General features: G+C 37.1%; 1 protein-coding gene across 3 annotated transcripts; it reads left to right on the forward strand.

Moving 5' to 3' along the window:
- Positions 1–5,521: 5,521 nt before the first annotated feature.
- LOC144449565 (solute carrier family 35 member G2-like) lies at positions 5,522–23,483 on the forward strand. 3 transcript variants are annotated; one of them, XM_078140118.1, is made up of 2 exons: positions 5,522–5,574; positions 22,204–23,483. In XM_078140118.1, exon 2 carries the CDS (start codon positions 22,211–22,213, stop codon positions 23,264–23,266), a length of 1,056 nt encoding a protein of 351 aa, XP_077996244.1. In that variant the 5' UTR covers positions 5,522–5,574; positions 22,204–22,210; the 3' UTR covers positions 23,267–23,483. The 3 variants fall into 3 exon arrangements, 2 of the variants coding, with proteins under 2 accessions (XP_077996244.1, XP_077996245.1); XM_078140119.1 differs by lacking the exon at positions 5,522–5,574 and adding an exon at positions 8,534–8,655; XR_013482171.1 differs by lacking the exons at positions 5,522–5,574; positions 22,204–23,483 and adding exons at positions 8,544–8,655; positions 16,132–16,151.

Below are 23,483 nucleotides of genomic sequence, written 5' to 3' on the forward strand. Positions count from 1 at the left end.
ACGGATTTACTAGAGACGTACATAGATACCGCGGTGATATCTATAATCAAGGCAGTTCTATACGACGAATTTAGTAATATTTACATTTTGTTGAAATGAATTTCCGAATTTGTTTTTCAACTAACAAGAGCAAACAAAGATGATATTAAAACTAATTATTACGAAATAACACCTAGGCGTTTAGCGAGTCCAACACAAACTTCGAGACCTTGACAAAAGGCAAATCGCGAATTGTAAAAATAATCACGCGAAAAGTTACTTATCTTCTGTGGTGTTTGAGTATCTTAATTCCTGGCGTAACTGTGCTGATAGTGGTCCAAAAAAGACGTTGGATTGCGTCAAGGCGAGGTTGGACAATCGCCTTGCATTGTCTTTTAAAGGAACTGTATTGAATTCACAGCCCAAAACTAAATGGTGTTGTCTGATAAGCTGCGATTTTATGGACGGCAACAAAAATGCGGCAAGGGCCAGTTAATCAACTATAAAATATGTCCCTTAGAAGACCATAAAACTCGTTGGTATCGCGGCAATCTCACGAACATCTATCCATTCTTAATCTGCTGACAATCAAAGCAAATCATTTCATCTTCCAAATGAAGCCTTCAATATCTAGTCAGATAATGGAACAGAAATATGCCGGCAATACTGTCATTTCCCGTCCTTCAAATAGGTGCTATAAATTCAAAATAGAAGGCTCGAAGTCGAGGATATAATACCAAACACGTAGATCATGATTCTGGAGTTAATCTTTAACAAAACTTTACCAACCCTAAAGCTAAACTTAGTCACACACAGTGAAGTGTGAAGTCTATAAAAAAATCAAACGCGACCTCCTCGTCAATCACGGCGACAAAAGTATTGTTTTTTCCCCCTTTTATTTGTACCCTATTGTCTTCTGCATATGACAGAAGCACTGTTATCTTCCGTATTGTCACGTGATAGATTTTCGGTGCTCGCAATGATGTCGATGAAAAATAAGCAAAACAACAATTTAACGAACTACAAAGGTAAAGACCTGAATGAGCTACTTGCTCTAGTTGATTGAGTCCTGTTTCTAATAAAACCAGTTAGTTTAATATGTATATTATAGTCTTTTACGTGTGTTCTATGAGGTAGCGACGTACTAAGTGGAATTATTCAGAAACCTAGCCTAAAGGAAAGGACTGTCCGTTAAACAACCGAGTGACAGATTCCAAAATATTGGAAATTAAAAAAAAAAATGTTCTGCGATAAAAACACATTTACAAATTTTGTGTAAAATTACTTACAATATTACAAAAAATAAAGGTTCCTCGAACGTCAAAATCTGGCTTAATGTCGCATAACTTAATTTACTTTAAATTAAACCAAGTCTCCGCAAAGCAACGATATCGGTTACACTGATACAGAATAAATATAGTAATAAGTTTGACTACTTGATGATCATAATTCAGTGAGCAGCTAAATTAACTTGTTGTTGTTGTTGTTGTTGTTGTTATTATTGTTGTTGTTGACAATCTGGAGTGAACGCTATTTATTTGTTGAAAATAACGGTGAACCAAATTGTAGAAATTCGGAACGTGTTTCAGAATCTCTTAACGACATGAGGTAAATAACAAAAAATATAGTTCACAAAACGAAATTTTCTCTGAAAAACATTATTCCGTTTTCTTGGTACCGTCACTAGTCTGTGAGATACACGACACGTGGTTTCACTCAGCTGTATCAACCAACGCTCACAAGAACGGTGCTATGATGAGGACGGAAACGGAGATATGACGTATCTCAGCGTCTACTAGGTGGTAATGTGTCGATTTGATATTTAAAAAAAAATATCAAACAAGATAACATGAATAACTAGAACGTTGTGCATTTTCACTCACATCTCATAGTATCATAAGTGAGTTTGGTGGTTGCTTCAAGTATATAGTAACCCAACAAATGTTAACTACTGTACAGCGTGTAACCATAGACCACTGTCTATGGTGTAACGTGCCATGGCGACACTAGAGATCTTTTAAAAATGTGTCCATGGATTACATCAATGAGACCTTTAATGGCCCATTCCATAGTGTTTCTATGCCCAGCCGTGTCTGTATAATAGTATTTTGTAAAAAAAAAGAAAGGTGCCGTGTGATATTCAAATAGCAAGTATAGATATTTCAAGGTTAATGAACGAAATAACCGTTGAACTAGAAGAATAAGTTATCCTCGACGCCTAATTGCCGCCATTACAGACATTTATCTGTTGCTACAACGGTTCTGCCAAACAATTCAATTTGGTGCGATGATTGACTTAAAAGTAAACAGATAACGACGATCTCTGTTCTTCAATAACGGCCATAAATTCATTTATTTTCATCTTATCTTAATGGAGGATTTTACCGCCTTCTTATAACAATATGTGGGTATAAAGTCTGACCGCACGTACTAGTGACGCCCTATCGGAGATGTCGGTCGCTGGTGGCGCTGTCGATCTCCTGACACGCAAGTGACACACTGATCATACAGTCTTTAAGTTTGGTCATTACATGTCCGGGAGCCCTCATCGACCTTACACATCTCAAAAGCGAGAATTCGGAACGACACAAGTACCTTTCTATCTATCAAAGCTCTTGAAAGGAAATTCCACCCCAGGAAATAAAGGTAATTTAATAAATTTTGGGTTCTGGAGAGCTATTTCCTGATTTCAAACCACATACATTTAGCTCCATTGCCAAGAATAATGATAAGTCCTAATACAGCGGTTTCCGCTCAAACTTACAGAGATGATGCTCTCCATCTCTGTAAGTACGAGCGGAAATCACTATATTATTTCGTCTATGATTTTTAATGATTTTTAGAGTATAAATGTTGACTGCTTCTAGTAGAGTATACTCAAATATGGTCATTGACAAGTTTAGTTTTCACTTTAATTGCATGTAATGAAATACCGTGCAATTTCTTATCCAGTTTACGATCAAATTATTTTTAATTTGTGTTGGTATTGCTGGTATCCAGTAATTTTGTCTCATGAAACATTTTGGTATGTACGGCACAACTCAAACCTCACACTGTGACCGTAAACCGAGACTTTACGTTTTGAGTCGCCAAAACCCAATCAGGTACCGGGCTGAGATTGGAACTGGGACCGGTCTCAGCTGATCAGATTGTCTCCAGTCTGTGCTCTGCTTAGTGTACTAGTACTTCATTTTGCTACTAACTTGGATCACAGACAAGTAAGAAAATTACGAGTCTGTGCATGGATGTATTAGGGATGCATCCATGCTACAAGTAATGTGTGTTGTATTTATAATCTTTGGTAAAGTCTTCAGTGTTCACAATGGTCTCAATTGTATCGCCTCAGATCACGATTTTTCACGAACTAAGACTATTCTCAGGTAGACTTTTTTTGCCATCTGAGACTGGCAAACTGAGGCTGGTCTCAGATGGCAATTTTTTGCCTTCCGAGACTGGTCTCAGATGACTATTTTTTTTTGCAAACTGAGACCCTCAGTTCAAGTCATGGTCCCAGTTTAATGTTTAGGTACCCTTACATACCACCCACTCCTGCATGCCCGATAAATGTACTACGTAAGTTACAGTAACTGTTGCTGCATCACCTAGACTAGTAGCCCGTGACAGTGACCTTTCAAACAACTTTTCTCACCGAAGCATGATGGCAACATGATGTAACGCGTGAACGTTCTCAGTGAACTGTGTTAAATTGAGAACCGCTTCCTATTGCCCTCTCTATACATTTCGACATGTAAGGTGTTGTCAGTATAGATAAGGATCATCTGTATGTATTCTGCTTCATGAATATGTAACGCCCATATAAGGTGATAGCCAGAAATCAATATAATATATGTAAATCATATGTAATTTCATAAGATACGCCTACCGACGTGTGGGAAAAGTTAGTATGCTACATTACGGCTAAACAGACCTGAGTCACTGTGTAGTCTTGATACTTACTATAAATCGATCCAAATACATTGATAATCGTGACGTCCACAACACAGTAACGTTATAGAGAATTTCATACGAGGTGGAGCTTGTGTTAGCATATAGAGAGTGGATTCAAACCGTTTTTCATCGCTTATCGGCAAGTAACATAATTACGATATTATATATATTACTATCGTTGTTTTCTCATGATTTAAGACCGTTTGTATATTGTGTAAAGAATAGCTAAGTTTAAATTCCTGCCATAAACAACGGTGTCGTTAATATCCGGAATCACACTGTACTCCATTTGTCTACGACAATCACATCTTCGACTATTTAATTTTAAAGCTTGAAATATTGGATCTTTCTTCTCCTGCTTCTCTACGCGATAATACGTTTAGTGACAATACAATATATAATACAGACGTATGTATGTATGTATGTATGTATGTATGTATGTATGTATGTATGTATGTATGTATGTATGTATGTATGTATGTCTGTCTGTCTGTCTGTCTGTCTGTCTGTCTGTCTGTCTGTCTGTCTGTCTGTCTGTCTGTCTGTCTGTCTGTCTGTCTGTGTGTGTGTGTATGTATGTATGTATGTATGTATGTATGTATGTATGTATGTATGTATGTATGTATGTATGTATGTATGTATGTATGTATGAATATATGCTTGCCTCCCTGCTTGCCTTGTCTGTCTGTCTGTCTGTCTGTCTGTCTGTCTGTCTGTCTGTCTGTCTATAACTTAACAAAACGTTGTACATTTTGTAATTTCTTACACACAAAAAACAATGCAGACGAAATCAATGACATTAAATTTAAACGAGTGCATGTATAAGAACTTAAACAACTACAGTCAGAATATGAAGTGATGCAGAAGAAAACTAACGCCATAGAAAGCTATAGATCGAAAGTCAACTAACGAAAAATGAAAACATTTCATTGATTTATTTAACTACTTCATTTCCACATATTATCATGCAAATTAGGAGTAGAATACCTAAATTTTGATACATTTGAAGCCTGTCATACATCGTCAAACTTGTCCTGCCGTTAAAAGTATAACTTTGTTGTTCCCAACACTATGGCAATAATACTCGTTCATGTAGTAAATTATCACGACGCGAACAGGAATTACACAAGCTGTATGAGATCGTTCATGCATAAACCAGGGCATGTACGAGTTATTTAAACCATGTGGAAAAAAACAACAACAAAACACCACACGACTATATTAAAGGTCCTGTGTGAGTTACAGCGTATTTGACAGTGTCTCGAACAACAGTTTAACAATGTACGCTCTAGCACTGTTGATGAGTACGCCGTGTCGTCACACATATCCCATACTGCAGGTAATACCGTCATTCGACAGCATAAAGCCGAGTCTTCAACTATCCCTTTGTAGTTTATTTACCTAATTACACTTGTATTTGACACAAAGTGAGACCATTTGACGTCATTAGGACAGGAGGCATGGACGTTGACGTATTTGATTTCACTTTCAGACTACTACTAGTACTAGTATAATATCACATTGGTAATGTATGGTTTGGAATTTACGAGTACTACATGTGTACTTTGACTGTAGACAGTTTGGCACTGATCTCTGGCGAATATGGTATGTGATATCTGGAAAACACATAACGAGTGAACTGTGAAGGTAGGTCTCTTGTTCATATATCTTACTATTATTAAAACTGTTTGATGTCTTGAAAAGCTAACGCAAGAATCGAGGAAGACATTTGGGTGTGTAGGCTAACACGTGATCACAATCTATTTGTCTAACCCGAGGTTTAGCCTAACAGTATACTCAAAACCCACTTTTCCCTCGTCTTTCCACCATTTTCCCGGTGTATATAGGATACCCTGTTTTATGTTTCTGTTTTAGTACTCTAAGAAAGAAACCTTACGCGTACAAACGATTTCACATCCTTGGCCCCAATTTTGCTGAGGTCACCCATTCTGTAAGGGAACAACAGGCCGCTGAGCAGTTGTGTGTGGTGATATATCGAAACGTGCAAATATACGCCTGAGTTGCCTTGGTTGACATTACTTTCTGCTGAACTTCAACTTCAGAGAAATCTGTCGTGTGCAACAAGTGGTTGTCGGTTATTGTAGACACTAAGATAGTGTAGTTCGACTTGGAATTCTCGACACATTCCTGTACAGTTTGCCAGTGGTGTGGATGTGAAAATTTGTTTGCTAACACGTGTACACCCATTGATCATTCACGATCACTACACCCTACTGTAAGAAACCGTCTCGATTTACCCATAAATAAATAAACTTTTTTTCCCTAATTTTTTTTCCTTCACTTTTCTTAAAATTACACAAAAGAATATCTGTGATACAAATAGTGAGAATTTCTTGTCAGACTTCATGAATGACGTGTTAGTTATAATAATTACACCATGGGTAATTAAAAGCCCAGGTTAAGACATTGAAGTATATTATGTCACACACTTCCTTATCTGTGAGTATGTGCAGGTGAAAATGTCTGTAAATGTACACGAGAGAAATTGTGGCATTCTAACCATGGACTAATTGAAAATGGCCAACAGGGATGGAATAAGTGGCATTTTGTGAAATATTGCCGTTCAGCGTACATGTTTTAAAAATTTTCATCTCTCACTCATATGAGAGACTCAAAACTTTATCCCAATATAATGTTGTCCTTATTTTTCTCATACGAGAGTTCAGAGACAAGGAACACCTTCTGTAGTTTCCAAATGTACACAAGAAAAACATGATCTGTGGCATGATAGTTGTATTTTTTAGAAAATAATTTCAGTATAAAATGATTTGTTTGGAGTGCGCTATTCATTGTATATGAAAAGCATGTCAACAATTACAAAAGGACTTGGCGCCCATGTTGTACCCATCTAGAACACTACAGCGTGACTCAGCTTGTGAATGTGATTCAATATGTGACCTCGGGTACCCCAAAAAGTATTTGAAGGTTTAATTGACACTTGTATATCTGTTCTCCATCCGAATACTTGTCAGAAATATCTATGTATAGAAGTGGGTCCCTGTCCCAAAAGGGGAATGTACCCCCTAACTTCCCTTCCAAGACCCAACAGGAGAAAGTTATATGAACTCGCTTTCACTGAGATACCAAAACCCATTAAAGTCATGTCGTCATCCGTATTCGATATCTTGTTTTCTCACGGAGCAGTTTAGTCCTATTTTTAGGATAATGCTCGTTATTTATCGTGTCTATGACCACATTTCAATTACACACCCTGTTTCATCACCATGACGACAGTAACTACAACAAACATGTAAACATAATCAATGTCAGTGAAAATGATTGATGTGAAATGTGTTATTAACGCGTTCATATGTTATACTTCCAACCGCACAACTTTATACACTGCGAGCAATACGTCGCACCCTTCGTTTTTACAGACAAAGATTACGGTTTGGTGGAAGGACGAACCATGCACCGAGAACTCATTCAACGATTTCTCTTCATAGCATGATAATGAAAGGAGTGAGCTATGACAAGGACTCCATAAATATGCCACAATTGATTCTTTTTTTTAGAAACACAATGAATCCGAAAGCACTGGTGAAGAACGTTTAGAAACTGTCGAATATGAATACGGCGTGACGTCACCTAAATACACATTTTTAGTATGAACTGAGTGAATTCTTAATAAAGTTTAATTGACAGTTAAAATGATATCATTATTATTATTATTATTTTAAGATAACAATGTCAGGCATTAATGAGATCGTTCACAAAATATCTAAGCGGCCGCTGTAATAAATTTTGTTCCGTAAAAGAACTCAGGTGTCACATTAGGACAATAATTTCTGACGTTGAAATGGAAATTAATATTGATTATTGAAAGCATCCATCGGGTGTTTTTGGGTTGTAATGGTGATGAATGTTGCTGCAGTAATTTGACTAAATCATTAAGACAAATTTATAGTTATTAATATTTAGCTAATCAGAGTTTTGGGGAGATTTGATGACTTAACGACCAATACACGTTTTCAATTGGATGTACGTCAATTTAGTTGTTTTTTTTGAAAAAGTCAGTAAACGCCGGTCCGTGGACTGATTAGCAATGACGTCAGAGTCCCATGTGGAAACACCTATAATTATTCTCAATCCTTAATATAAAATGAGCGTTTTATTTATTCTTATTAGATTTTAATTATGATTATTATTCGATGCCTAATGAGAGCTTAGACCAATACGACAATTCACTGTCATCAAACAGGAAAGCATTATGACTATGTTTGATTAGGGACACGAGTTCGTTTCATCCGGAACTAAGGAAAGTGAAAATGTCGGCGGTTCGAGGTACTGGGACGACAATGCAAATTAAAAAGGCGCTTCTTTTGACGGTGACCACTCAAATAGTGTTGATATTGAAAACAAAATGATATTAGTCTATAAAAATTAGAGCGACTAATTTTTAATTCAAAAATGAAGCAATTATGTATCCATAGTGCATACACTCCAACAAATTATTAATTTGAAAGCTGCGACGATCGTGTGATGATATGTTTATGGATCTAATTTTTGAAAGGTAGACTCAGCTTCGTACTGAATATATAAGTGTCATAGCTGATGGTAAAGAATCAGTCTTCTTTCGGCAATCTGGGAGAAACGTCGGCAAACATCGGCTGTTCGTCAGACACCCGCGGTGTCAAAGCCTTGGTACGGTTGTGGCATTCTAGGTGAGATATTGGCGAAGGTCAGCTCCCGTACTGCGTATTAGAGGTAAAGTTGACATTTTCTCTCCCTCTTGTTTGTTTTTTACCTCCAAGGGGCGACGGCGATGCCACTCTTCTTACAACGCGTTGTTACTCCACCTGTCATGTCAACGCTTACTCACTTTTCAGTCAACTCTCTCTCTCTCTCCTATCGAGAAGACAACAATGGTTGTGGTGGTAACGATCATGGAAGTAGTTTGAACTGGATTTATGGGTAGATGGACTTGAATGATAGTGATGAACATTTTTGATTTCCTAGAAACTTTGAAATTCCTCATACTCAGGGCCGAATTCTATACATTTTTATGCATTCATTTCTTTATTTTTCATTTTTCATTTTTCATTTTCATCGATGGGGGTCATATGTTGCCGATCACGAAAATGAATATTACGGTAACCATGAAAAAGACTAAATCTGTTTTTAAATAAAAATCAGAAAAAATGAGTGCTAAAAATTTATTTGCAAACCTATGAATTTCATGTATTAAATGGACATTCCCAACCCCACCCCTTTCGTTTATCATTTCAATTTGCAATGGGTTCATGAAACTACGGCAATTAATAAATATACAGAAACCTTGTCATAGTGTGTGTATTCGAAGCCTGAAAACTGCGTAAATCACGGATGGTTGGTATTCACTCGTTTTATTCACGTTATAATATTCCAAAACTAAGTAATAATGCGTGTGAAACTTTTTGACCCCAATCATCACGATTCTTGCGAGACAGAACATATTTTTTTTTTCTGTTGAAGCAAATAGGACGTGTCCTGTACGGTGCCGGCCGTAAATGGGCTTTGTTTTTGCGACGATAAACTTCCGTTAATTCAGCCGAGGGTGTAGTCTATCTATAGTTTCCTGTCTTTATGGCTAAATTACAAAAACTGAAAACGTATTATTGTTTCTCTCTCAAGAGATTACACGTTTCTCTGGTAGTTGGAGTTGTTAAGCAAAATTTTGGTTCACTTTCTAATTTGCGATATTTGAACCTTTATGCCGTAAGTAAGGTGCGGCAGACGATCTACGTCATAGACTTGGTCCTTCCAGTACAGTATTTTAACAAAATGAAATACACCTTTCGTCGCATGTTCGTCCGGCGCACCCTACATACCGATATGGTTTGCCTCTCCGGTCAATGCAATCTTATAGTAGGTTCACGGATCAACTCAAAAATTCACTTGAGAAATTTATTCATGTTGTATGCTCCGGGTAATTCACGTACCTATGTGTCGGCGTCCCCTAGATAAGTCACATGGCGCTAGAAGTCGCGGTAGCTTCAAAGAGGATTGCAGATATTGGAATTATCTCTCTTTGCCGATTCCTTTGTTCTAAATGTGACAACACAGTTCATCCGGTTTGAGAAAAAAAAACGTGACAGAATTATATAAGATATCAACAATGAATTTATATCTAGAAATATAAATGCGGCGATTTTACGAAACTGACAAAATATTGTGTGTGAATATACCTTTTTAGAAAGACTTGAGTGGGCTAAAGAGAGATAAAGACAAAACTGGTGGTGTTAGCTGCGTTTTTCTCTGTTTTGTAGGGATCCAGGAATTTCATTTTCTCAATGTACATCACAATTCTACATCGCTAGCCTCTGTAAAACAGATTTATGAAACTCGGCAAATCTGACTTAGTCTAGAAGAGGCCTGATGTACACACAGGCAAGACATTCTGGGAAACAAAGAAAGTTAGGGGCTTCACATCACTTTAACACTTACAAAAACAATGCCGAGGCACTGTAGCCATGTTATTAGCACAGATAGTGGAGGGAAAAATTCCTCTTCACTGTCTATGGTTAAAGTTATAGAACGAGGCGTGTAACTACCCCTCTCGAGTGATAGTTTCGTTTGTACGTATGTGTACATACAATATTTATCAACCAGTGAGTGATCCACTACTCTGAGATGCATATCAAATGGAGATAAGATGTTATATTTTGATGGACACTAAATAAGTAAAGACAGTCAAGGCGCGAGTCATTTCCCGTATCTTGGTTTTCTTTTGCTATACCCCCCCCCCCCAAACAATGAACAGATTGTAATGTTTGTCCCAGATCGTATGTATTTACAATAATCCACGCAGAATGTTTTATTTTACCGGTAGAAGAAAGGCTAAATCAAGACATTTTTTTAACCCTTTTGCGTCAGTCAGAATACATGTACTGGTATTTTTTCCACTCTATGTTGCCGTAAAAAGGACATGTTGTGTTACGACGATTACTTCAACCATGTCGAGTTCATACGTCGTTTATGGCAGGTGAGAGATAATGACATAAAGGTGTCCGTAGCCATGGAGTTTGCTTATGTGTTTATATGGATGGGTTTTATGACACTTGGTTACTGAGAGAGAACAACAGATTCACTATATAAATAGAACTTCAAAGATAAATCTTTCGATTCATTACCCGATGGTAACCTGTGCGTTGTTAGCTTTTTAAACAACGAAAAACACACACACACACACACACACACACACACACACACACACACACACACACACACACACACACACACACACGCACACACAGAGAGAGACGCACACCCACAGACACATCCACACACAGTCAGACTTTGTAGGCATACATACATACATACATACATACATACATACATACATACATACATACATACATACATACACACACACATACATACATACATACATACATACATACATACATACATACATACATACATACATACATACATACATCAAATTGAATTCATTCTCAATAAACGTGCACGACTACCTTATGATATCCGATTCTACCAACTGAGATCACATAGTACTGAAAGCTACCCATTGACGTGCATTTGTTTCCTACAAATACATGTGTTGTGACAATGGACGGATCCAACGACAACACGGCTAGAATTGCGATCAACTCGTGTGAAGACAATTTCAAAAAGTGTGACACCTTTTTTTTTACGTCACTAGTGATTTATTAACCCAGCAGTTATTCAACGCTTTGATGTCCACGAACTCTACGACACTATTGTATTAGGTTTCTCTTTTATATGCCAATATAGCTAGCATTCGTGATCTGGCGCTTAGCAATACAATGTTAGATCCAGAGATAAGTCCTTCCTACATGTGATGCCAAATATACCTTGAAAGAAGAAACATGTTTCCTGAAAGCGTTTGTTCGATCGACACGACTTCACCGCAGGGAATTTCTTTGAACAAATAGCAGACTATGATCACGGTATTAAAGGAGGTACTTTGATTTGGCAGGATAAATATTCAACAGATGTTTGTTCTCTTCATTTTTGGGAACGAATAAACTATACCTTACTCCATTGTCGTTTAACGTGTTTCTGTTCGGTGAACATCTCCTTGAAGTATTTTACGCGAACCTCCGAAGTTCACGGGAACCTTCGCGAAATTCTCGTTTATAGCTCTTTATGAAAATTCAACTCAAAGGTGTACACATTCTTATTACTTCAAAAATTGAGATTCAGGAACCTTTTCTTGCGTTGTCATCAGGGAAATGTGAATCGTGCTGAAAATATCACATGATATCAACTCCTCCAGGGGAACGCAATCACCCTGAATCTTGTCTTCATTTGCAAAATGATAGAAACCCTATTCGCAGGGTTGACTTCAAGGCGAGGGTTTCAATCCCAGGTTCTCACATTAATATTATCTTATCAGTGAAGCCATTAGGATTACATGGGATCACTCTCTTGTTCTTGGCAAACGATTTCTATAGTTCTACATCTGCTCTTGATCTGCCAGACGGCTGGTTTTCTCACCTCAATTATTATCCTAATCTAAAACGGAATTGATGCTGAAAATTGAGGACAAGTTTTCTTCAATTTTTCAAAATCAATTTCTTTCTACAACGTCTTCTATGGTGATACAAAAAGGTTAGGGTGATATAATTTGTCAGACGATGATCGCTCGTCTATAACTGTATCAGAGGGACGTACAGTTCCGTGGGATGCATGGATGAGGACTTGTGATTGAGACCTTACTATACCCCCCCCCTCTCTCTCTCTCTCTCTCTCTCTCTCTCTCTCTCTCTCTCTCTCTCTCTCTCTCTCTCTCTCTCTCTCTCTCTCTCTCTGATCTTTCTCTCTGATCTCTCTCTCTCTCTCTCTCTCTCTGATCTCTCTCTCTCTGATCTCTCTCTCTCTCTCTCTCTCTGATCTCTCTCTCTCTCTCTGATCTCTCTCTCTCTCTCTCTCTCTCTCTCTCTCTCTCTCTCTCTCTCTGATCTCTCTCTCTCTCTCTCTCTCTCTCTCTCTGATCTCTCTCTCTCTCTCTCTCTCAAGTTGTCTGGTTAATTTGGAATGGAAAACAAGGGAAAGACAAGTTCATTGGTCAATCATGAATACAACAAAGAAAAATACACGCATATTTATCAATTGTGAACAAAATATAGTGAAAGACATCTTCATTGGCCAGTTGTGAATGTCATTAAATGAAAGACAAAGTTCTTTCAGTGTATTAATTATGATCATTTTATTCGTCAGTTTGCACAATGTGTCTCTGCGTCTAGTCCCCATTATTGAAAAGTAATATGACTTAGTTCGTTGTAAGTCACTATAAAAGTTGACTCTGCAAACTTATCAATCTTCGATGGAAGTGTTCACACTCTTGTTAACTGTCACAATAAAACTGTCCGCAAACTCGTTATCCATTACAATTAATGGCTAAGGGCCAAGTTACACTTTGTATAATTTTTGAACCACTGTGACAATCAGTCATACAATACTCCTGGCATTTCCTCTGATTAGAAACTACTTGTGACATTGTCAATCGTTGTAGTCTTTTGCCTTTTTTTAAACACATACATCTTTCTAATGCAAAATATTGTAATGATTTGTAAGCTGTTATCCTATGTATTCATAAAAAAAAATTGTTAACCGTCCCTCAACCCCCCCCCCCCTTTTCCTTTGTCCTTCAAGATTAAAATTTAGGTGATAAAAACCAGGTGTATGGCAGAGCTATGCAGAAAGTTGGTTCAGAACAAAAGAATGCTCCTATGTAACCCTTAAGGCTTCATTGATAAGATAACACCAATCCGAGAACCTAGGATTGAATCCCGGGCCTTTATAAAGTTCGTCTATCGTTAAAAGATCAATGCATCAACCTTTGATTCTCGTTGTGCATCTTTTTTTCCTATTTTGTTAAAGTGTGCGTAAACGGTTGAGTATTGATCGTCAAATACATCAATTAGGGATTGACCACAGGACGTACAAGTCATCATTCGTATTATAACCATTTAGCTTTGGAGCGATCCACGATTTGTGAAAAAAAATTGTTTCCATATTTATTTTCTTAACAAACCATGATAACTAGTAATTTGAAAGAGTGACGAGTACGTTGCGTAATAGCAGTGGTCGGTCGGTCGGTCGTAACGTCCCTTTCAATGAAAAAGTCCTGAGAGAATTAAAAACTTGTTAAATTCGTACTGATAACTTCATTGTAGTACGTCTCCTTGGTAGCTGAATGGGTTTAACAGAACATTTTCTAGGCAAACATTAATATGCTTCGTCCTCGGTTTCTCCTCAGATCAAATAATGGACGTTTGCCCAAAAGTGCCATTAAAGTTATTAAACCCACTCGGAATCGCACTATGTATAACTATCAGTTCAAACCACCACGTCTAAGCTGTTAGTTAATGTAAATACAACAAGTTGATAGAAACACATGGGAAGTTAGCATGAACATACCAACAGTGCGCGTGCATCTTATACTTTCATAGGTAAAATATTGTTATCATTTCCAAGTCACGTTTGATTTCTTTCAAGTGACGAATGGTAGTGGTCTATAAATATGACACTAATGATCATTGCATTGACTATACTATATGACATTTTCGTGTAGTGAGTCTCTGGGGGAAATAATATTTCAATTCAATAATGATTAATTTTATATTGCCTCTCGGGAAATAAATCGTTAGCATACAAACTACTTGGATAACTATAACATGTAAAGCATGACTTTTTCGTGTCACGGTTTAGTTCTGGACATGTATATCTCTGACGTGGTATTGCCTCTTCACAGTGCATCTTGGCTTGTGTCGTAAAAAGGCTCGTTGTTTGCGACCCGTGATTTACGACAATGGTGCTATCGTCGGAGCATGGAAGGAAAGTTTAACCACACTCGGGGTTTGAATAAGACAAATAAGCGAATCATGTCCGTTTGGAAGGAGGTTTATCCTGTATTTGGCTAAAAGATCTCAAAATATTTTTCTCTATAATCATGACAATTCCCCTTCTCGCCGCTGCAATTGTCGTCTTCCTAAGGACACAGACATGGAAAAGAATACGAGTCTAATATAGTCTATTAAAGTTATTTTCTTGTCTGTACAAAGGATTAACAAACTAACAAACCATTAAAATTGCGATCAGTGTCGTGTCAAACGAAAGTTGCCTAGTTTCACACGTGTACAATAAGGACAGGGAGTGGGGTCGTTCGATCCTTTACATTGTAATAGCTGAAGGTAAGGATGGGTGGGTGGGATCACATGGAGTTTGGTGTATTCATAAATGTTTTGCGAAACGTGAACTCTGGATATTATCTCTCGCCTGACAAATATAGCGCACAGAATTGACTCTTGTAAGCTTACGCATGGACAACTCCTCTCGCATATCATAGTGGCATTTTCTCATCCCTAAGCAATAGAGGTCAAATGAAGAACGCAGAAAATAGAACCATACCGTGACTTGCGTGATCAGGTTTGAGTCAAACTTTCTAGGCGAAATCACGCGATAAAGTCTATCAATACACTAGTGTGTACCAGAATACAGAAACCCGCCATAACTACGACCTCCAAATGTTTGATATGCAGCAAACCAATTCAATACAGTGTGGAATGTAAACTTCATAAGTAGGTTTACTTTTCTTTCAAGAGGAAAAAAAATGCGAGGTTGATTTTGTTTGTATTTGGTTATTCTTAGGGACCAAGAAAAAATCATTTTCATTAAGCTTGCATCGCGCAACCTTAAGTTTCTAAAAAGAAGAATAACAAAACTTAACAAATCCGTACACTGGGGCGAAGCATTCTGGGAAACAAACAAAGTTAGGAACTTCTAATCTCGTTAACCTTGCCTAAATGGTACTGGAGCTATTTTTAAAGCGATAAGGACCTCCTAGCAGTGTATGTTTCCCAGAATGCCTAGCCACAGTGTACTATAGTAGGCCTCGTCTAAGCCAGATTTGCCAAATTGTTATAACGTTTTTTGGCTTGGTGTTGACGTTGTAGGGTTGGTGATAACGACTTTTCTGAGATCCCTAAGCGTAAAGATACGCAGCCACTATAAAACCAGTCTCACCCTTTGTTTAAAAAGTGGCTGCGTCCCGTGACTCTGTTGTTATTCGGCTTGTTCGGTATTCTTCGGAAGTGCACTCCTAAATTATATACATGACTACTTATACTACACAAATCCATGGCTACTAAACTACCACACGTACATATTGAAAAGAATTGAATTCTCAAGGTCTCTCTCTCTCTCCCTCCGAAGAGAATGTGGTGACATGGTGATGGATTCAGTCCACTGCTTTGGGAAATTAACCATGAATGAAAACTCACAAAGTACAACATCTACTTTAACAAACGCTATCTATATATCATTACTTAATAGTCACAACTTGTTCAAGTGTACAGTTTGTTGTTATGATAAATTTGATATATGTAGTAGGTCAAAGTTCGGCCGTTCTCTGCCATTAAAGGTAATTGCATTGTTTTCAGTGTTTTACACCACTCAGATAGTATAAAAAGTAGTTTTAAGAAACCATTTTATTTCTTGGTACATGATTCTGCCAAAGTCTTCACATACTGAAGCCCGCCATCACACCAAATAATTATTTATAAATCATACAACGTATCGTCAATCATCGTGACTTAAATTCTAATGACTTCTAGAAATTAAACAAAATCTTCAGCCGTCTGATTTTCATGGAACAAATACTAACATTTTGATACGTTGTTATTTGCAAGTAGTGTTTTGGATAGAGTATATCAAAACCGTTGGAGTATGCTTGATGTTAAATGCTCAACATGCGATGTATATTATTACATATGTTTCTATGTACGAATCGTATAAACACAGACAGACAGACAGACAGACAGACAGACAGACGGACGGAGAACAAGAGAAAGAGACAAACAAACTAAAAAGAAACAAATATGCAGACAGAAAGAAAGACAGGCAGGCAGAGACGGGGACAGACAGAGACGGACTAACAGACAAAGATACACAGACGGACAAAGATACACATAGAGGGAGGAGGGAGATAGAGAGGAGGAATGAGGGAGAGGAGAGAGAAGCACTTACATACATACATACATACATACATACATACATACGTACGTACGTACGTCGTTACATGCGTGCGTGCGTGCGTGCGTGCGCACGCACGCACCTACCCCCCCACCACACACACACATACATACATATATACATACATACATACACACACACATACATACATACATACATACATACATACATACATACATACATACATACATACGTACGTACGTACGTCGTTACATGCGTGCGTGCGCACGCACGCACCTACCCCCCCCCCCCCCCCCCCCACACACACATACATACATATATACATACATACATACATACACACACACATACATACATACATACATACATACATACATACATACATACATACATACATACATACATACATACATACATACATACATACATATACATACATACATACATACATACATACAGGAAGCTAGACAGGAAGATATATGTGGAGAGCTCTGACATAGATAAAGTTTATTTCCCCTGATATAGATTAATTTTGATCGTATGTATTAATTAAACACGCTATCATAATGTAATCTTATCCGGGTCTGTCCTGGCCATGATGACAGGCTGTAGTGACATCATTGGTTGTGGCGAATTGTTGTAGGACAGGATATTAACTTTATCATTAACTGGTCGTTTTCGAGAGAAATAACGAGGTTTGTTATATTCTTTGGTTTTAAGGATATGTTAGACTTTGTCTTACTCGGCTTTCTAACCGCTTTTCATATACATGTATCTATCTTCTATAATAATGCACCATATGGTGGCAGGGTGTTATACGGAAATTCACCTCATCAATAGTAAATTATCACCTCTAATAATGTGTACTTCATTTAATTTAAAATCGACGTAATTTCTAATTTGTGATGTGTTGGCGGTACTGTTGTTAAACTGAGAGTTGTGAATTATTCACCGAATAATTGCCATGTTTTCTGTAGCTTGACACGATCATGGTAAATTGTTGATAGTCCATGATAACAATCATAAATATGACAGAACTCTGGACGGTCTAGGACGAGGCATTGTCGATGTTAAAGTTTACTCGCCCACTATTTATCATTTGCAATAGATGCCGGGCCATGCAACTTGAAACAGACCGTCGTCTGGCTTGACAAAAAAAATCTTACTAACATTGCTACATTTTATAGTCTGGCTTGACAAAAATATCACTAACATTGCTACATTGTATTTTCAGGCTTGACAAAATCTTACTGATTTTGCTACATTTTGTCGTCTGACTCTACAAAAATCTCACTAACTTTGCTACATGTTATCGTCTGACTGGACAAAATCTCACTAACATTGCTACATTTTATTGTCTGGTTTGACACAATCTTACTAACTTTGCTACATTTTATCGTCTGGCTTGACGAACTCTTTCTAACTTTGCTACATTTCATCGTCTGATGGGACAAAAATCTCACTAACATTCATTGCTACATTTTATCGTCTGGTGCGGCAAAAATGGTTATATTCTATCTAATCTTTTTAAAACAATTACTGTTTTGTTTGATATAAATAACTTACTTATATCATAGACCATGTAGAGTATTGAATCACTTGTGGGTAAACATATCTGTGTGGCAGTACAGTACAGTACAGTACAGCACAGCACAGCACAGCACAGTACAGTACAGTACAGTACAGTACAGTACAGTACAGTACAGTACAGTACTTGAAAAGTAATTCTGATCAAATTGATTTTTGGGTTCGCACCCAAAAATCAGCACCCCCGAAGAATCATGATTTCAAGTTATTACTGCACTACTCAGATAAAATAGTGTGCAGTGTCTCATTATTGGTAATTTAACAATTTTCAGTGAATATATTGTTGGTGTCTGATCGAAAAAATAATACACCAGTTGCAGATAGTGGAGGTTTAATGGTGAGTATGTTGATTACCTATGGGTAGTTGGAACACAGAAAATGTAGCTAAAATGATCTATCATAAAAAAAAACTTCAATAAGGCTACATTTACAAAGCAAATGTGGATGGGTTTAAAATGAACATCTGTTTCTATTCGTAACAGTTGTCAGCTCCCAAATCCTTCAACGGGTAGAAATACCTTCGTTAGACAGTAATGATCACGGCGGTGAATTCGTCTTCAAAAAATATATGTTTAAATTTTTAAGAAGTTATATTCGAAACAAGTAAACATACATGTAGATCGTTAGCTCTAAGAGTCACAGGCTAAGAGTAAAGAATGGCGACGTTTTGTTGCAGAAAAACTGACTTGTATTGTATGTGTGTATTGCTGTTGTCAGTTAAGGGAGTGATCGCTCACAGCCTTGGGTGCGATTTTCTTCTTTCGCTATGTAATGACACAGTTCACTCAAGAGACGATGAAAAGGCTTATCAGGTTCACTTCCTTTTCAAAGTATTTAATAAGCTAGACGCCATAGTGACACGTTATTTCTGGATTGACCGTGCGTGCTTTGAACTGTATTACAGTATGTACCCCTCGTGGGATGAACCGTTGACATATACTATAGTGAAATTCAATATTATTTCAGATGTGAATATCAAAAGTCACCAAGCTTCCTATACGTGTTACCTGCAACTTGTAGATTGGGTGATGGAGATAAGGTATACATGTGTGGATTTGGTTGAAGAGCCTTTCCTTTCCGCATCATAATCCGAATTATTTTTCACGACATATGGGAAAAACAAATGCTAACAGACTCGTTTCTATAGAAAATCACATGCACTCTAAGGACAAATATAAGTTTTATAGATTTTGAGGAGCCCCATAAGTGTCTAGTGGTACCTAGTTATATGTGTCTACACTCCTTACTATGTATGTATGTATGTATGTATGTATGTATGTATGTATGTATGTATGTATGTATGTATGTATGTATGTATGTATGTATGTATGTATGTATGTATGTATGTATGTATGTATGTATGTATGTATGTATGTATGTATGTATGTATGTGTGTGTGTGTGTGTGTGTATGTATGTATGTATGTATGTATGTATGTATGTATGTATGTATGTATGTGTATGTACGTACGTACGTACGTACGTGTATGTATGTATGTATGTATGTATGTATGTATGTATGTATGTATGTATGTATGTATGTATGTATGTATGTATGTATGTATGTATGTATGTATGTGTGGGTGGGGGTGGGGTGATTGTTAGTTTTTAGAGTACTTAGTAATTAATTAGTCATGTCAAATGCATTGTTAAATGGCCCAAGATGTAAACTGTATCTGACACGTATAAAATTACTTATGGGATATTTGTTACATTATGCACATGTCTGTGCATATTTTCGTTCAGTAGAGCTGAGAGAATCAGTCTACAAATGTAGCAAGATTCAGACAATAGATAAGTTTGGAGACTTCTGAAGTCGAAATTACAAAAAAACAAAACATATTTAAAATGACGAAGAACAAAGAACACATAAAATATTAGACTATAAACATGACTCGTCATGAACATTGCAATCACATACGTTCAGCCACTGTATAAACAGAATATTTAAGGATAATTTACTCCTCTTAAGGAAGTCATCGAATACTAAACGACATTGATATATTAAATGAAAGTCTAATACTGAATATAAACGTAATATTAGATGCATACTGGAAATACATATGAAAAAATATAGTAAAAAAAAAAAAATTGTTGAGAGTAACATCTGGCCAAATCGTCGCTATAAAGACATGTCGGGTAGGAGTGTTGACATTTGATTTTCAAGATAGAGCATGAATTACAAATGCAGTGTGATATTTATAAAAAAAAAGTTGACAGAAGACGGAAGACGGAAGACGGTGGACAAGATTAATGGATATTTGATCACCCCTGCTGTCTCTAACTCTGATAATAGGAGTAGTAAAAAAAATGACAACGTATTGATAAGAATAAAACAGAACGGGACGATTTATCGTCATATCCTAGGAAATCAAACACCATTCATTTTCGATCCTTTCAAGCATCGATGTACATTAACCTCCGATCAGTAAAAAGCTCTGTATTGTGGTAATTAGACATCGATCATAGATCAACTGTTTTATTTCTTGCAAAGCAGAGTATACGCACGGTTATAGCTGATTGAACCTTTAACGATGAATTGAAAACTGTTCATTATTTACGACCCTTCTCATTAATTACGAAGATTCAATCTTTAGTCAATAAGTTGATCTATAGGTTGACAGTTTACAAGTTCTTGTAATGAATATTAAATAAGTAATTAAGTAAGTAATTTATCTTTCCCGTTGCACGAGTTTTTTAGCCTCATCAGTTCATCTGAATCAACTCTAATATCGTTGTGAGTTTCTTCCTGCTTATCGTTTATGTTAAGTAGTGTGAAGGAATAAATTATTTTCTGATGATCATTATATAAGCCAAGCAGTTCAGTAAATTCACCAGTAAGTATAAGAACCTCGGTTAGGCGTAAACAAAATTGTGTGGTTCCGATTACATTCAATTTTAGAATAGGTGGGTAGGTAGATTTTTTATTTTATTTTTTTTTAAATCATTTTTTTCCTATTATATGCGGTAGTTATGTTTTCCGTTGTACAGTTTTCCATATGGTCTCTGTGTCATTGGTTTCTTCTCATCAGATGTACAGCCATTACAGATTGGAAGAACAGCTTTATATTCGTCTTTTTAAGTTGATTTCAGTTTTCCGCATCCACTATTTCTTGCGAGACTTCACACGATTTTCATGATTTTATTATTTTTTTCTTGAATAAGTAAAAAGAAGTTTAGGGTCGGCGTGAAAAACTAGTTGGGGTCGGGTAACCGGAACCAAATAATTTTGTTTAGGTCTTAATGATGCCACAGACAAGTAACATGAAGATTACTTGTCTGTGATAATGCCGACTTAACCATCGGTTCCAATTAACTGAACTCAACCACGGTACGTGTTCAGATAAAACTGATAAATGATCCGATGACGTAATTTTTCATACGTATAAAAATGTAGAGGCAATCCTTTTTATGTAATCAACAGGTCTAACAACACCAGGAGATTTTATAAGTTGTTGAAGGCACGCATTGACATTAAGATTATAGTAGAACAGTTAATCGAAGTTTTATGTTAGTAGTTTCATTCGAGTAAAAGTTTATAAACTCAGCTTGTGCCACTTTTAAGGTACGCGACACACGAGGTAAGATTCTAGTGGGTTAAAGATAGCATGAGAGAGGACCAGATACCTCGTGTCGAAAAGCGGCATACAGTCATTTATCACAATTATCACTCCAGTAATATAAGCTAATTTTTTCTCCCTTTCAGATTAATCATGACATTACTGGAAAAATTTGACGAGTTTTGTGAGAAGAAATGTTACGGCAATGTGCAATGGAGGACTGTTGTTTCAGTTATTGCTGCCTTGATCTCGGGAGTGAGTCATGCTGTGGCGGGTGCCTTCGCTGTCCTAGTAATCGGGGCTGGTATATCAGAATTCCAAGTTCTATTCCTCGTTGCAGTGTGTGTATCATTTACAATGGTTATAATTCTACGCATACAGGATGAAAGCCTGCTTGTCAAAGACGCAAGAACTAATGTACTGCTCTTCGTCAATGGTATATTATTATTTATTGGCGATACTAGTTATGTATATGCTGTAGTTTGGGCACCACTGGGCAACGTCACGACCATTATAAATGCTGTGATGCCGATCTTGACAGCCCTCACTGCCTGTATTGTTATCAAGGAACGGTGGAAACCAATAGATGCTGTATGCACAGTTATCAACGTTACAGGAATAGTATTTATAACATGCCCGACATTCATTTTTCGCGTTAGTGCCGAAATTTGTCCCTCGGATTGTACAAGTGAAGACTTGAGGGAGGAATCTACGATGAAATACGAATTGATAGCTTACGGGTTAGCAGTTGTATGTGCCGCATGTTATTCACTGTCACCCGTCTGTGTTAGAGCAATTAATACTGACGTTAATGTTTCCTCGGTTGTACTTTATCAAGGAGCCATTAGTACTATATTAGACTTTTTCCTGATGTATATCGTTGGTAAACCTCAGTGGAGGATGAATGCGGAAACTGGCGCGTTATTGTTTGGTGTTATCATGTTTGACATGTTTGAACTTTGGTTGTGTTTTTACAGTCTACAGACGGAAGAAGCAGCGACTGTGGTTCTTTTATCAAACGTGGAAGTCGTAATGGCTTACATTTTAAGTTTCTTTCTGTTACTTAGGGGAGTTACAATACTTGAAATCATTGGCGCGGTTTTAGTGATTTTCAGTACTGCCGTTGTTGGGATATCTGCTTGTTGCAATTCCAAACAAAAGGATGAAGAAGAGGAAGAGAAAACGTTCCTAAGCGACAGTTTCCACTAGAGAACTTAAAACTACGCGTAGTTTACTATCGATACCATATTACATATTTATTAATTACCCAATACGCTCGCGGTACGATGAACTATTCTGAGTTAGCATATGCGCATGCGGGAAGTCGTTAATCTACACTGTCGTCATTAGCAACGGTCAAAGTTGAACATTTTTGCGGGGAGTCGTGTTTGAAAGCAATGCAAAAGAAAAAGGAGAATAATTTTAT

This window comes from Glandiceps talaboti, chromosome 18, assembly GCF_964340395.1.
Source record: "Glandiceps talaboti chromosome 18, keGlaTala1.1, whole genome shotgun sequence".
NCBI lineage: Eukaryota > Metazoa > Hemichordata > Enteropneusta > Spengelidae > Glandiceps > Glandiceps talaboti.